We start from the raw sequence: 16,764 nt of genomic DNA on the forward strand, positions 1-16,764 counted from the left end.
TCTGACCTGGCTCTCTCGTCCTGGAGCTGGGCATTTTTTCTTGGTTTTAATATGAAGCAGCATTTCCTGCTACCATTCTTGCTTGCAGATTTCTCATTTGTCCTGTCTGAATCACACTCTCTGTGTGCTGACAGTTGTAGCTCCTGATGGTCCTGGTGTGCAATCCATCTCCAGGTTGTCCGGTACCTCTCCTTGGCTCTTTGCAGACACTCACCAGAGGCCAAAAAGCGCTATTCCACCTCTTCATGGTCGTGGCGGGCTGCCAAGGATTTATCTTCATCACCCTTCGACCTGGAGCGTTCCTCAGCCTCCCGCCTGGAGATAGACTGCATCAGCTCGTTGGCAGCAGTCCAATCCAGTGTCTCAGAGACGAGCGTGGTGGCAAGTGAATCTGGCTCTTTGTTTTTGAAATTTTCTGCCTCATTCTCCTTTTTATGTGGACCAAGAGGGCTTTGTTTGACATTTGGATTCTGCTGGAAAAAAACATTTTTTTTTAGTATTTCATACCCCCCAGCAGTAGAGGGAGCATTTACATAATTAACTTCAGTAAAAGTAGCAATACCACACTGTAAAATAAATCCTTCATTGTAAAAGTACAGTACACTAAATATTAGTAACAAACTGCAATGCAAGTATTATAACTAAAAGTAATCATTATGCAGTATGGCCCTGTCAGTGTTATGCTATTATATTACTGGATCATTATTATTGATGCATCCACATGTAAGCTGTATTAGCTGTTTGTTGATTTTAACTGCATCATATTTTATAAATGGGTCACATTTGTTTTGCATGTACATTTAAATCTGAAAAGTAACTTGTAACTGTAGCTGTAAAATTAATTCAGCGAAATAAAAGGTAGAATATGTCCCTCCAAAATTTTGTCAAAGTGGAGTAGAATCATATATATATATATATATATATATATATATATATATATATATATATATGAATGATTGTGATAATACTATTACAGCTGTATTGTATTGCCATTCATTCATGTCTGTTTATAGACCAGCCCTCACTTGAAGATGTTTCACAGGAGGAGTTAAAGTGGTATACATACCTGCACAATATAGTGTGTTGTATTAACATCCTGAGGACTTACCCTGACCATACCCTTAACCTAGCCTACAACCTACATCGAACGCCAAAAGTCATTGCACAAAACAGTTGAAAAATCCTATTGCAGCTATAGAGAGTTTGGTGTAAATTAATACATAAAAGACGATTAAATTACATTAAATAAGCAAAAGAAAAGAAGATAAAGCGGGACAGTGGTAGAGACTTTAAATATTTCAAGCTATAAAAACGTTACTTTAGAAAGATGAAAATTATGAACCTTACAGAGAGTTTTGGACTGAGTCAAACCATTAACTGACTCCATAAGTGTGATTAGCGTCAGTCTGTACCTATTAGAGCTTCCCTTTGGGGAACAAGAGCAACAGCTGTTTCAGTTCTGAGGAATCTAGTCAAGATTGAGGTTACACTCCGGACAAGATCAAGACAGTGATATTTCCCAGAAAAAGCCACAACAAGCTTTGGTGGACACAAGTTTTCCTGCTCATCATGCCAGTTTTAGGTTAGTTACCAAACTCAGCTCTGCCTCAGCAATCTGTCAATATCTCGACTCTCTAAGGGACAGTTTCAAGATAGCATATGACACATGTACCCTGTCATATATAGATGATAAGGAGGAACATGGAGGTGTGGGGGGGCGGAGGAGATGGTTTTGGCCTGAGTGATGGCTTTCCAAGGCAACCCTAAATGGACGGAGGCAGACTGAAGAATTCCCAGATCTCGGGCTGCCAGGCAGATCAGAGGGATGAGACCTCAGGGTGATGTCTGGTTTTAGAGTTGTGACCATATCAGGAAGGAGAAGGCCTGATATATAACAGGATGGCCTCAGCTCACACACCCATATTCCTCCTGAACGTACCTCCACCTCCTGCATTGGTGAGTACCTGAGTCAAATATTGGACCTTGATTAACTGATGTCCTTCCTTTTATTACTATTAACACGTTCATTTCTGCCGTTTCTCCATTGCCAAGCCTCTCTCTGTAGCAGCCGGTTGGTGAGTGAGCCAGTCAGTTAGTTGGTGTCCATTGGTGGCAGCAGCAGCAGCAGCAGCAGTAACCATGCCGGGTGCATATAAGGGGGAGTGCGGGGACGATGTGGACCCCATGCCGTTCCTGGTTCCCTTAGAGAAGGAGCGCCTGGATGCTATGAATAAACCATACGACATCAAGCGCTCCTGCTGGGTCAAAGATGAAAAAGAGGCTTTCGTTGCTGGGGAGATTCAGTCTGAAGATGGGGACAAAGTCACCGTCAAGACCAGCAAGAACACTGTAAGACTAACACTGAAGCTATTGTAGCGTTAATAATGTCACTTTGATTATGATAATCATGATGATGAAATGACTGATTGAGTGATTATCCTTTCTGATCAGACTGTGACCGTGAGGAAGGATGACATTCAGCAGATGAACCCTCCCAAGTTCTACCAAGCCAGCGACATGGCCAACCTCACCTTTCTGAACGAGGCCAGCGTCTTGGAAAACCTGCGCAGTCGCTACGTCAGCATGAGGATCTATGTAAGCCCGTTAATGAACAATGGCCCTACGGCACCACAAAACTCCAAACCACGTTCACATTACACCTCGAAGGCAGGAGCAAAATTATGTAGGGGTGCCGCTACTCTACTCGCACTACTCTACTTGTGAAAGCAGTTGTATGACATCTTCTGTGGCTCTGGAGGAGCTTTGTCAAGTCTGAAAAAGATAACCCTGATGATGTCATAATGATGTCATCTGGCTTATCCCAGTTTGGACACTACAAATTTAGTGAGAGAGGCTGGTGTTACAAAATGGGGACATGCAGCTTTAAAGACAAGGGCATTTACCAGGCAGGATGGGTCTAATCAAAAAGATGCTATTGGTTGCATTGTGGGAAGTGTAGGATTGAATGTTTTTGAGGCTTGGCCGATATAAGGGACTAAAAATCTGAATATCTCGGCTCCAGCTCAGTGGAATACCCCTTCAAAGAGGTAATAACTTGCAGACAAGGGCGTACACAACTAGGCAGGGTTGAAACAATAGTGGAAGTTGCATTAATGACACAGCATTTTCCACATAATAACTCCTCAATTGTATTTAAGAGTAGATATTTCTATATCCAGATATCAAATTAGGGACTTTTCCCTTAATAGCACCAGATTTTTCTCTTTTAATGTATAGTTTAGATAGAAAAGGCAAGACACACAAGGGGAAAGGCAAGGAAAGGCACATAAAGGTGCCCATGAACCATCACATTATCCTGCTACATCCTTCACACCTCTTTATGTGTTCTAGACCTACTCAGGCCTCTTCTGCGTGACGATCAACCCATACAAATGGCTGCCCATCTATGGCGCTAAAGTGGCCCAGATATACAAGGGGAAGAAACGCAGCGAAGTTCCTCCTCACCTCTTCTCCATCTCTGACAACGCATACCACGACATGATGATGGGTGAGGAGAGGGCGTCAGAATGAAGCGTTGGAGGGGCATTTTAGGAGGGGAGGGACGTTAAGTTGGCAGAGAGGAGAAGTAAGCATGCAAGTGGTATGTGGTGATTTAGGATGAACCCCCTCGAGAGGAGTTGCTGGAAAGCCATTACACGGGCCTTTATGTGGAAAGAGGGAGCGGGGCAGTTGCTGGAGGTGTGTAATCAGTGTGGCATGTGATGATTTGTTCAGGGAGTAGAAAAGTATTTGAAGCCATTATATGGCATCAGGGGAGAGCTGACAGCTGTCTGTGTTGTTGGTACTGCTGACCGAGAACATCAGCAGTTCTCTGATCTGCTCAGAGGGAAATCAGCAGTAATTATTCTCGTCTCTCTCACATTCTCTCTCCCCTCCCGCCCTCTTTACGTCCCATCACTGCAGAGCATGAGAACCAGTCTATGCTGATCACGTAAGGACATGATTTTTTCATTTCACTTAGTTGTTGTTTTCTTTCTTTAGTTTTTTACAAATGGTGTATAAGATGTAGCCTGTATGTCTCACTATTGTTTCCTCCAGCGGAGAATCTGGTGCTGGCAAGACTGAAAACACTAAGAAAGTCATCCAGTACTTTGCCAACGTTGGAGCCGTTGGGAGCAAAGCTTCCGACTCCAAGGCAAGTGTGTGTTCGTGTACGCATAGACATGGTTTTATATGTCACTTTTCTGGTCCAACAACATAATGTAATCTTCTCTCAGGGCTCTCTGGAGGACCAGATCATTCAGGCTAACCCAGTGCTGGAGGCATTTGGCAACGCCAAGACCATCAGGAACAACAACTCCTCACGCTTTGTAGGGACACAAGCAAAAATATTTGATCATCACAACAGTACAATCACCAAATCTGTGAAAATGATATTTATGTGTCTTTTTAGGGAAAGTTTATCCGCATCCACTTCGGGCCAACAGCTAAGCTGGCTGGTGCCGACATTGAGAGCTGTGAGTGGATTTCTTGTTTTACTTTGCACAAGTGCAGCTTGGTAAAATAGCAGATCTTGGTTACACATCCTATGTTTCACAAAAAAGATATTATCCTGTGAAAAAACATACGCAGTGAAAGGAGTGGAATTAGCATCCTTAAAAACATTTTTTTCTGTGTCTAGATCTGTTGGAGAAATCAAGAGTTATTTCCCAGCAGGCTGCTGAGAGAGGATACCACATCTTCTACCAGCTCCTGTCTGGAAGGAAGCCGGAGCTCATAGGTGAGACCGTGGATGTATCAAAAGAGGGGTGAGACAGATAAAGCTGCACTTTGACCACCAGTTAAAATGGGATTTTGGTGAATGCCAGCACAAATTACAAACTAGAGATCTTCTTCACCCTTTTGTTTTCACACAAGTATTTCCTGTTTTTGTGACAATATCAAACCTGCAATCAAGAAAATTGCAGCCAGGGGTACTTATACCCCAGGGGGTACTTCTGCAGTCGTCAGGGGGTAGGTGGAGAGATTAAGGAGTAAATGAACTAATTTAATGACACCGAAATTACCATTAAACATCCACATATCATGTCAGCTGTAACAGAGAACATGAAAAGTAGTTGGCAAGAGCAGTTAGCAAATAATTCTGAACAGTTAGCTAAAATGAATGAACCAAGGCTTAGAATAGAAAGATAAATGTAATGGATGAATAGTGAAAAAACCAAAAGTAGTGGATAAATGCAATGGATAAACAGTTTAAATAATTTGCTATGGTGGATACATGTTTGAAATAAGTTAGCTAAAAGTATGTGAAATTGATTACATTGATATTACTATTACTAGTTATATAATATAATATAATATAATATAATATAATATAATATAATATAATATAATATAATATAATATAATATAATATAATATAATATAATATAATATAATATAATATAATATAATATTAAGACATGTGGTTGTTCATTATGTTTCATACTGTGTCTTGTAGAGGCTCTGCTGCTGAACCCAGACCCCCAAAAGTATGTGTGGGTGTGTCAGGGAGTCACTGTGGTGGACAACATGGATGATGGGGAGGAACTGTTGCTCACTGATGTGAGTTCACAGTTTTTCAGCTCAGTTATTTATTCTGTGCATTGATTTTAAATCAGTAGTAAATACTTACACACTTCTTTCCATGACCAATGGCAAATAATATAAATTCATTAGCCTGTTGATGGTGCTGTTGCCTCTATTTGTGGAACTCTGCTGTGCAGCGCTGATATTCTCCTTTTCGCCCTCTCTCTCTGTGTTTGTGTGTCCACAGGAGGCCTTTGATGTCCTGGGCTTCACTCCTGATGAGAAGATGAGCATATACAAGCTGACTGGAGGCATAATGCACTTCGGCAACATGAAGTTCAAACAGAAAGCCAGAGAGGAACAGGCTGATGTGGATTCCACTGAGGGTATAAGAAGTCCACCACGCTCTCTCTCTTTCTCTCTCCGGACTTGACTCTCTTTTTCTATCTACATTCCTCTTCATCATCGTGCTTTGTACCCTGTCCATCTGGCCTAGTTCTCTATCTATTTACTCTCTCTTTCTGGTGTCCCAACTCTTCTCTTCTCCTTTTATCTGTCCCTACCTCATTTGTCTATTCTGTTCTGACCCATTTTTGCTGCACAAGTTATGAGACATTGTTGAATTCCCTTCCTAAAGTGGCTGACAAAGTCGCCCACCTCATGGCCATCAACTCTGGGGAGCTGCAGAAGGGTATAACACGCCCCAGGGTCAAAGTTGGCAACGAGTTTGTGACCAAAGGTATTGCAAAGTTGATTATATGATTCAAATTGTCAAAAAACTATTGAACAAAGGTACACAATGCACTTGTTACATATTTGAACTTGAAATATCAGGTCAGAACCAGGACCAGTGTGTGTATTCCATCGGCGCTCTGGCAAAGGCCATCTATGACCGCATGTTCAAATGGATGGTGACCCGCATCAATAAGACACTAGACACCAAGATGCAGAGGGAGTACTTCATAGGAGTGCTGGACATTGCTGGCTTTGAGATCTTTGAGGTGAGATTTGAATAGATTTATCGAGTAAAAGGTACGATCATCTCAACTCATCCTCCCGTGATCCAACTCCTGTCTTTCATCTCCAGCACAACAGCTTTGAGCAGCTGTGTATCAACTTCACCAACGAGAAGCTGCAGCAGTTCTTCAACCACCACATGTTTGTGCTGGAGCAGGAAGAGTACAAGAAGGAGGGCATCGACTGGGTCTTCATCGACTTCGGCCTGGACCTGCAGGCCTGCATCGACCTGCTGGAGAAGGTGACACACACACACACACACACACGCAGTAGACATAAAGTGCACAAACATGGACATGGGCCGCATTCCTTCTATTTCCACCTCTCTCTCTCTCTGTCCCCTCTCTAGCCTATGGGGATTTTCTCCATCCTGGAGGAGCAGTGTGTGTTTCCAAAGGCGACAGATGCGACTTTCAAAGCAGCTCTTTATGACAACCACCTTGGCAAGACCTCCAACTTCCTCAAGCCAAAAGGGGGGAAGAAAGGAGCAGAGGCTCATTTTGAACTGGTGCACTATGCCGGCACTGTGAGTACTGGAGTGTTGTAGCATTTTACATAGAAATGTTAATAAGTTTACCTTGTTTCTCTTTTAGCTGAAAAGAATCATGCCATTGTTTCTCCTAATTATCTTGTGTTCGATTTCTCAGCAAAGCCGTTATCTCTGAATGTAAAGCAGGATGTGTGTCTTCGTCTTCTCGTGTATGGGTGCAGTAAAACTGTTTGTGCCCCTCACAGGTGGGCTACAACATCGCCGGCTGGCTGGAGAAGAACAAAGACCCTCTGAACGAGACGGTGGTGGGACTCTTCCAGAAGTCCTCCATGCCCCTGCTGGCTCTGCTCTTCAAAGAGGAAGAGGCCGCTGCAGGAGTAAAGAGACAGAAGAAAGGCTCCTCCTTTCAAACCGTCTCTAACTTCTACAGGGTAACTCCCAAACACAGCCTCACACACTGTCTTCAATGTGCAGTGCAATCATTTGACAGTATAATCATATTCTCCAAAATGTGTCCTACTATTGCCTCATCCAAGTTATCATTCCACCTTTTCGTAAAGCTGAACCTACAGTAACACAAGTCTTAACCAAAACTAAAATGAGTAACAAGCATACAATCCTTGCTACTTGATCATTTAAGAATACTGCAACTGTCACAACATGTGCACAATCCCACAGATGTCTTTTAAACTACTTCTGCACAACAGGAACAACTGAACAAGCTTATGAGCACCCTGCGAAGCACTGCTCCCCACTTTGTCCGCTGCATCGTGCCCAATGAGTTCAAGAAGTCAGGTCAGTGGATGAAGAGTGTGTGCTGATCTTTTGGCAAAAATCTCAAAGCCGCTGTTTGTATATGAGACACGTTTTCTCCCCTTCATGTCGTAAAGGTGTGACAGATAACTACCTGATCTTGCACCAGTTAGCCTGTAACGGTGTGCTGGAAGGCATCCGTATCTGCAGGAAGGGTTTCCCCAACAGACTACAGTACCCAGAATTCAAACAGAGGTCTGACTCTCATTCTTTCATTATCCACCATCATTATTCCATTGTTCATCTGTGTGTGTGTTTATGTGACTGCAGTCACATTTTGTCTTTCCTTACGTCTCCTAGGTACTACATCCTCAACCCCAACGTCATCCCTAAAGGATTCGTTGACAACAAGAAGGCCTCTGAGCTCCTCCTGAGTTCAGTTGGTCTAGATAATATGGAGTACCGCATCGGTCACAGCAAGGTACACCAGTTATAATCAGCCATGTCTAACACATTTAAATATTATGTCTTACTGAGAAAATACATGTCAACATATATTGATAATAAATTCAATCTTTTCTATTTTTTGAAAAGAATCCACACATAACTGTCAACATATAACATATCACATCATTCACATATATGATAAATATTGATTGAAATACTGTTTTCCTCTTTATCTCACCCCTCCCGTTCTCCCTCCTTTCCTCTGACTGCTCTCCAGGTGTTCTTCCGTGCAGGTGTCCTGGCGAAGCTGGAGGACATGCGCGACGAGCGGCTGGCAAAGATCATAACCATGCTGCAGGCTCAACTCAGAGGAACTCTAATGAGGATTGAGTTTAAGAAGATGGTGGACAGACGGTCAGTGTGTTCCCACGTTTCTGTGTCTATGTGTAGAAAATATGTGTTCCTTCAAGAAAGCCAGGGCCAGAAAGATGGACTCTTCAGTGCATGATTGTGAGTAATACCAGTGTTTTTGTATGTGTGTGATGCAGCATTGCACTGATGGTCATCCAGCGCAATGTGAGGAAGTTCCTCCAGTTACGCTTCTGGGGCTGGTGGAAACTTTACACCAAGGTAAAATGTAGATTGTTTACTTTATGTCAAATGAGCAGTTATCATCATTACTATCACCATCATCGTTCTATTTCCTGCCCTGGCTCCTGCAGGTGAAGCCCCTGCTGATGGTCGCCCGTCAAGAGGAGATCTTCAAGGCTAAGGAAGACGAGCTGAGGATGGCCGTGGAGAAGGTCAAAGAGCTGGAGGGCAAGATCAAAGATCTGGAGGGGAAGATGGTCACTCTATCACAGGAGAAGAACGACCTCGCCCTGGCGTTGGCTGCAGTAAGTATACATCTGCACACAGTTCATTTAACACGAGAAAAGAGTGATATACCTTTCCTCTGTCATTACACCCTTCACGGAAATGCGCTACATACACACATATACATACTTTATCTCCTTGTCTCCCCACAGGAGCAGGACACGCTGGGCGATGCTGAGGAGCGCTGCACCCAGCTGATGCACCAAAAGGTCCAGCTGGAGGAGTCAGTGCAGGTAATATGTTGTACATTGAGCACATCATATGTTGCATAGTGTTGCAGACAATGTAGAAGAATAACAGTTATAAGTGATGGCTGATAATATTACACATCTAATGTTTAAAGCACGCACAGAGCAAGATGATCTCATTATAGATCTGTGATATGCGTGAAATCTGACTCTATGACCCTGATGAAAACAGCTGATAATTGTTCTTGGTGTAAAATGATGAGTTTAGGATCTACGTGAGCGCCTGGAGGAAGAAGAAGGCAACACAGCCTCCCTCCACGGCCAGAGGAGGCAGCTGGAGGGGGAACTGAATGAGCTGAAGAGAGACCTGGAGTCTCTGGAGTCCACGCTGGCCAAGACTGAGAAGGAGAAACAGGTAGAGGGGAGGAGGACACGGCTGAGGAGCGAGGAGACGAAGCAAAGCAGCTGTGGAAATATCTAATTCACTTGATATTTTCTGTATCTGGAGACATCTGGTTTAATGGACGGAAATCCAGGAAACTTGATGAAGGATTAAGAGCTGACCAATTCTGTTAAATGGTGTTTTTAGGGTCTGGACCTAAAGGTGCGAACTCTGACTGGTGACCTGAGCCACCGAGACGACCATATTGGCAGGCTGCAGAAAGAAAAGAGAGCTCTGGAGGAACTGCAACAGGTAGATGAGCACGCATGTGCACAAATGTCCTTCTTATGCTTATGAGTTTAACAGCGACCAAGCTAAATATCTTTCGAATTTAATCAGAAAACTCTGGAGGATCTACAAACAGAAGAAGACAAAGTTAACCATCTAACCAAGACCAACAGCAAGCTCAACACCCAAGTGAATGAGGTACCAGACTCCTCACCTTCACAGAAAAGACTGTTTGTCTTCGTGACTTTATTAAAGTCTGTGCAGCAGATATATGTGTAGCCCTGCAGCTGAATTAGTGCCTTAATCATCTTTGGATATTTATGTTTGTGTGCTGTGTGGGTGTGTTTGTGTGCGTGCATGTAGCTGGAGGACAGCTGGGAGCAGGAGAAGAGGATCAGGGCGGAGGTGGAGAAAGCGAGGAGGAAGGCAGAGGGAGACTTGAAGATGACCATAGAGAACCTGAACGAGATGGAGAACGCTAAGGTTGACCTGGAGGAGGTCATCAAGAAGTGAGAGAAAAACAGCTACACACACACACACACTGACGCTAACAAGTTTGTCAAAGCTTTAGCAGTATCAGGATGTCTGACGTCCTCTAGACACATATAAAACCAACTCATACAGCACTGTAGTAAAACACGTGTGTGTTTGCTGTGCGTTCATCTAGGAGAGACTTTGAGATCAACAACATGAACTCGAAGCTGGAGGACGAACAGGCTCTCAGCTCAATGCTCAGCCGCAAACTCAAAGAGCACCAGGTTTGTGGTTAGAGGATTTTATTCTACCAAGCATGATGATCATCACTAAATTTTTAATTTAGGAGTTATGAACAAACAGCAGACACATTATGGGTGAATTCACTGCATCGCAAATATGCAAGGAGCCTGACATGATTGTTTCTTAACAGTGGTAAATGTGAAGAAAAGGATTATGGGATGGTGAATGTGACATGAGAGACGAGTGTGTGCATGACAGAGACAGTGCGGTGTGAATATAAGGACAGGAAATAAGGAGAAATCATTCAATCAAGGTGAAAATGAGGAGTTGAAAGAGTAGAAAGGAGGATGATGCTTTAAGTGATCTGGTTTTAAAGCTCCAAATTCATCTGTAATCTTGTCTGTAATCTCAAGCTCATATTTGTGCAATCTTCCTTTCAGGGCCGCATTGAGGAGCTGGAGGAGGAACTGGAAGCTGAACGAGCCATGAGAGCCAAGGTACAGATTCTGTGAGGACAATTACGTCCTCACATGTTGACAAGTCTGAATAGGCTGACAGGTGGGATGTTACTTATTGCAGTTGGAGATTAAAGTAGTCTGTCTGTCTGTTCTCTGAAAGGTGGAGAAGCAGAGGGCAGAGCTATCACGGGATCTGGAGGACCTCAGTGATAGGCTGGAGGAGGCGGGAGGAGCCACCGTCGCCCAGGTGAGCGTGACTGACAGCTGTCAATCGATCAGAGGGTAGTAAAGCCTCAGTTTTGTTTTGGTTGGTTTGACATCTGTCCTTTTACACCCTTGCCCCTTCATCGGTGGCTAGATTGACCAGAACAGGAAACGGGAGGCGGACCTGCTGAAGCTGAGGAGGGAGCTGGAGGAGGCAGCGCTCCAATCAGATGCCACTGCGGCAGGGCTGAGGAAGAAGCACTCGGACGCCATGGCTGAGCTTGGCGAGCAGCTGGAGAACCTGACCAGGCTGAGGGTGAAACTGGAGAAGGACAAACAGAGCATGAAGGCAGAGATCGAAGACCTCAACGTCACCTTGGAGGCTACTCACAAAGCAAAGGTATGAAGGAAAATCTACTGTGATTACCTCCATCAAGAAAACACTTCATATAGCTAAACTTGCACATGCTCCTTCTTTTCCACCTGTGTGTAATTGGGTGTTCACATGTGTAGATGAACTCTGAGGCCCACGGCCATAAGCTGGAGGACCAGCTGGCCGAGGCCAATGCTCGCCTGGCTGAGATGGAACGCACTCAGACTGAGCTCAGCACCGCCAAAATCCATCTGACAGGTGAGAGCGCACACATAGATCCCAACAAACACTCTGTCTTGGGATTTTTTTAACATCTATTCCTGTTTTGTGTGTGTGTGTGTGTAGCGGAGAACAACGATCTGAGCAGGGAGCTGGAGGACGTGCAGAGTAAGCTGACCCAGGTAACCAGGCTGAAGGCCTCCCTCAGCTTGCAGATCGATGAGCTCAAGAGACAGGTGGACGAGGAGAACAAGGTATAAGCCTCCACACACACACACACACACACACACACCTGAGCTTTCAGTTTCAAGTCTTTCTCTGACCTTTAGGTGATCTGTCTAGTTTTGTTTCTGTAGTTTTCATTTTGTTCCCTTTGACACTTGCCTGTAATCAGACCTCCAATAAAATCTCGCCTCTCACTCTGTGCAGGGTCGTAACACAGCCGTGGTGTCCCTGGCCAACGCCCGCCATGACCTCTCCCTGCTGAAGGAACAGCTGGAGGAGGAGTCAGAGGCCCGTGGCGAGCTGCAGCGCCTCGTGTCCAAGCTCAATGCTGACGTCACCTCCTGGAGGAGCAAGTATGAGACGGACGCCATCCACCGCACAGAGGAGCTGGAGGAGACCAAGTAGGTTGAATGGAAGTGGGAGCTAAAGTTTTCGGTCTTGTGCATAAATGAAACACGGTGGCTGTCTCGATACTTTTTTTAATTCAATCCCACGGTTGCCTCTCCTTCCCTCCACCCACTCTCCTCCAGGCGCAAACTTGCGGTGCGTCTCCAGGAGGCTGAGGAGGCAGCGGAGGCGGCCCAAGCCAGAGCTGCCAGCTTGGAGAAGGTCAAGCAGAGGCTGCAGGGGGAGGTGGAGGACCTCACCATCGACCTGGAGAGGGTACACACACACACACATGAATGCGCACAAATAAATATCTGATCAACTCATAGGACACTCACACTGCAGGAATTCTCTATAGTTCTATATTTGGGATTTTATTGATTCATATATATATTTATTTGTCTTCGATTTAAAAACTAATGAATAGAGCCCGCAACGATGTTTTTGACCAACTGTAAATCTTACAGCAACTGTATTCTACCACTAATACCAATAATCAGATATCCAATATGATCCTTTTGTATCAGCTCTTCGCCCATGACATTGTATCTTGGGATGCTTCATGCATTATTTGGAAACTATTTTATCCAGCCAATTCTGCACTTTCAAATTTCGTTTTTTTCATTTTTAGTTTAGATAAAATCTCAGATGACTAATGGAAGATTAATTTGCTTGTTTTTGTGGCCAGTCCAATGCAGCAGCAGCAGCTCTGGATAAGAAGCAGCGAGTTTTCGACAAGCTGGCAGCCGAGTGGAGCCAGAAGAATGAGGAGCTGCAACTGGAACTGGACAACAGCCAGAAGGAGAGCCGCTCCTACATGACGGAGCTCTACAAGCTGAAGACGGCCTACGAGGAGAGCCAGGATCAGATAGAGACCGTCCGCAAGGACAACAAAACCCTCTCAGGTAACTGCTGCAGATGCTGTGGTGCAGCAGTCCACAATAGGTAATAAAATCTGTCTTGTGTCATGTTTTTTCTCGACAATGTGCCCTCTCTCCCTACAGAGGAGATCAAAGAGCTGGTAGACCAGCTTGGGGAGGGAGGCCGCAGCGTCCACGAGCTGCAGAAGGCAAAGAAGAGATTGGAAGTGGAGAAGGAGGAGCTGCAGCTGGCTCTGGAGGAGGCCGAGTCTTCACTGGAGGTACAAAGAGTCTTTCAAGAAACTTGGCATTATAGAAAAATCTCAGAAATAATGACATTTTGACATTTTGAAAAGAAAATGATCAAAAATGATTAAGGCAGCCATCAACACTTGCAGTGTTGACACAGAAGGTAGTCGACGAGAGACTTTGTGATGAATTTGATGGGGAGAGTTGAACGCTGGAAGAAACAAGGAGCTTTTGCTTCTGTCCATAATACCTCTGTCTATTTTCCAGTTGCCAGATATATATATGTGTGTGTGTTTGTTTGTTTGTGTGTGTGTGTGTGTGTGTGTGTGTCCAGGTGGAGGAAGGTAAGCTGGTGCGTGTACAGCTGGAGCTCGCTCAGGTCAAAGCCGACATCGACCGCAGAATCCATGAGAAGGAGGAGGAGTTTGAAGTCACCAGGTGAGGAAACAGACATTCTATGACGTGAATGCATAAAAAGAAAAATGCGTTAAATCGTTAAATAAATAAAAAATCACACTTGGGCATCGACAAAAGATAAATGTTACTATGTTCGTCAAAAACACAGACAAGAGTCAAACCTTAACGTCTTACAAATGTTTTCAGAAACTTCCAAGAAAGCAAAAATGTCATAATTTCTTTAGGGACTGTATGAAAATTATTTGGGTGGGGAAGGGGGGCAGAACCTTTTGACATTTTGAAATAAAAAAGATTCTCCCCAGGTTTATTAATAAGGGTTCCTTACTTTAAATTCCTCAACTCAATTGAGATTTTAAGCTTAATATGTATTAAGTAATTATTATATATTTGTATTTCTATCTGTGCTCCATGACCAACTAGTCCTTAACTATGACCTGGCTTCATTTGTGACGCCTAGAAAAAACCATGTGCGTGCAGTGGAGTCGCTGCAGGCCAGCCTGGAGGCGGAGGCCAAAGGCCGCGCTGAGGCTCTGAGGATGAAGAAGAAGATGGAGGGAGACCTGAACGAGATGGAGATTCAGCTGGAGCATGCCAACAGGAACAATGCTGAGCTGGTCAAAACCCTCAAGAAGCTGCAGCAGCAGATAAAAGTAGGAGCTTTATTTGAGGCGGCTCAAGGGAGCGCTTTGAAAACCTCTTGTGGTTAAATACTACAGCAACAATGCTCGTGTCTCATCCAGGATCTGCAGGTGCAGATGGACGAGGACGCCCGTCACCACGATGAGCTCAGGGAGAAGTACAGCCTCCAGGAGCGCCGTCTGTGCCTGATGCAGGGAGAGATGGAGGAGCTGAGGGGAGGCCTGGAGGCGTCCGAGAGGGCCCGCAAGCAAATCGAGCAGGAGCTGGTGGACATCACCGAGAGGTTCAGTGAGATCAGCACGCAGGTAGGTGGCTGCACCGGAAGGCCGGGGAATCCACTACGGAAGCACACACACACAAACACACAATCATTACTAACATCATTTCTTTTGACGTGTTCCATGACTTCTCGCTGCTGTAGTTTTCTCCATTGAAGAATCATGTCATCTTAATTTCTTCACTTTGTCTTGCGTTAGAACCAAAGTCTGACTATCCTGAAGAGAAAACTGGAGGCCGACCTCGCCCGACTGTCCAGTGAAAATGAGGAGCTGATCTCAGAGTTCCGCTCTGCCGACGAGAGAGCCAAGAAGGCTGTGACTGATGTGAGCTGCATGACTGCATGACACACACACACACACAAGTGTCATTGTTAAGGCATAAAATAAGTGAAACAGAAAAGATTTAAATTAATGATTTATACTCATTTTGTCAATTCTGTACTTGTTTTGGTGTAAAAAAATCAATTGCACACTCGTGTGTTTCTGCCTCCAGGCAACGCGGTTGTGTGAGGAGCTTCGGCAGGAGCAGGAGCGCAGCGCCCACCTGGAGAAGGTCAAAAAGAACCAGGAGCAGAATCTCAGAGACCTCACACTGAAGCTGGAGGAGGCTGAGCAGCAGGCCCTGAAGGCTGGAAAACGCACCATCCAGAAACTGGAAACCAGGGTGAGGAGTTGGGTCGGCATTACCTTAAAAGTGACAAAATGGGAAGAGGTCAGACACCCGTACAACTGGCTTCTCATCCATTTTGGCGATTCCTCCCTTTTTATTGCTACCAGATCAAGGAGCTGGAGAATGAGCTGGACCAGGAGCAGAAACGCCACGTGGAGACGGTGAAAAACCTCCGCAAGGGAGAGCGTCGACTCAAGGAGCTGATCTTTCAGACGGAGGAAGACCACAAGACCAATCAGCGCATGCAGGAGCTGGTGGAGAAACTCCAGAACAAGCTCAAGTCCTACAAACGGCAGATAGAGGAAGCTGTGAGTAGCGGTGGTGCCTCTGGTCTTGATTGATTGATAAATGGATTTTTTTTAGATTTGTTTAGATAGGAAATTTGATACCACTCTTGTGTCCATACGTTCAATGAGGCTACAGGCAGGTGCTGGTTAGCTTAACTTAGCATAAAAACTGGAAATTGGCACAAAAGCTCTCTACCAGCACCTCTAACGCTTTCTGATCTTGTTTGATTTGTACAAAAAAGTGTAAAAACAACAATTTGCCCTTATATGGTAGTTATGTGCTTATCTCATGCCCCAAAATGTTGAACAATTCCTTTAAATGGTGACACTTTAAACTTTTTGGATTCCTTTAGAGCCTTAAATGTTCATTTCTCAAAAGCAAACATGTTTGATGTTTTTTTGCAATGAGACAAATTTGCCTGTGCCACTGCAGGAGGAGCAGGCCAACAGCAGCCTGTCCAAATACAGGAAGACGATCCACGACCTGGATGACGCTGAGGAACGTGCAGAAGTGGCGGAGATGAGCCTAAATAAACTGAGGATGAGGAACCGAGCCTCCACCACCAAAGGCTTCACCTCGGTGGAGATCGTCCAGGTCAACAAGCCCATGAGTGGAGGTCAGGGGGAGTAGAGGGGAAGGAAGACGCACACGCACGCACCGCCAGCAGGTAGGCGATGAAACACACACAACAGAGGAAGATCATCTATCTGAGTATACTCAGATATGTGTATCACATAACAATGGTGTTCAGTCTTGTCTTTGTGCTCCCGCAGAGTGACACACATCCATTCAGCCCTCCAGAGGACGACT

At 44.8% G+C, this 16,764-nt stretch overlaps 1 protein-coding gene across 1 annotated transcript; it reads left to right on the forward strand.

Moving 5' to 3' along the window:
* Positions 1-2,139: 2,139 nt before the first annotated feature.
* LOC139216331 (myosin-16-like) lies at positions 2,140-16,584 on the forward strand. Its single transcript, XM_070847426.1, has 43 exons — positions 2,140-2,349; positions 2,452-2,595; positions 3,352-3,508; positions 3,925-3,952; positions 4,060-4,156; positions 4,239-4,331; positions 4,415-4,478; positions 4,643-4,741; positions 5,462-5,565; positions 5,777-5,915; positions 6,167-6,268; positions 6,364-6,530; positions 6,617-6,787; positions 6,896-7,072; positions 7,282-7,467; positions 7,744-7,831; positions 7,927-8,044; positions 8,150-8,270; positions 8,514-8,650; positions 8,785-8,866; positions 8,959-9,132; positions 9,265-9,345; positions 9,569-9,715; positions 9,890-9,994; positions 10,082-10,168; positions 10,334-10,479; positions 10,638-10,728; positions 11,128-11,184; positions 11,306-11,392; positions 11,504-11,749; positions 11,863-11,980; positions 12,068-12,195; positions 12,371-12,567; positions 12,697-12,829; positions 13,242-13,458; positions 13,558-13,694; positions 13,997-14,100; positions 14,537-14,729; positions 14,820-15,023; positions 15,195-15,320; positions 15,490-15,660; positions 15,774-15,974; positions 16,387-16,584. Exons 1-43 carry the CDS (start codon positions 2,140-2,142, stop codon positions 16,582-16,584), a joined length of 5,832 nt encoding a protein of 1,943 aa, XP_070703527.1.
* The last annotated feature ends 180 nt before the right edge of the window (positions 16,585-16,764 follow it).

Source organism: Pempheris klunzingeri, chromosome 17, assembly GCF_042242105.1.
Source record: "Pempheris klunzingeri isolate RE-2024b chromosome 17, fPemKlu1.hap1, whole genome shotgun sequence".
Classification (NCBI taxonomy): domain Eukaryota; kingdom Metazoa; phylum Chordata; class Actinopteri; order Acropomatiformes; family Pempheridae; genus Pempheris; species Pempheris klunzingeri.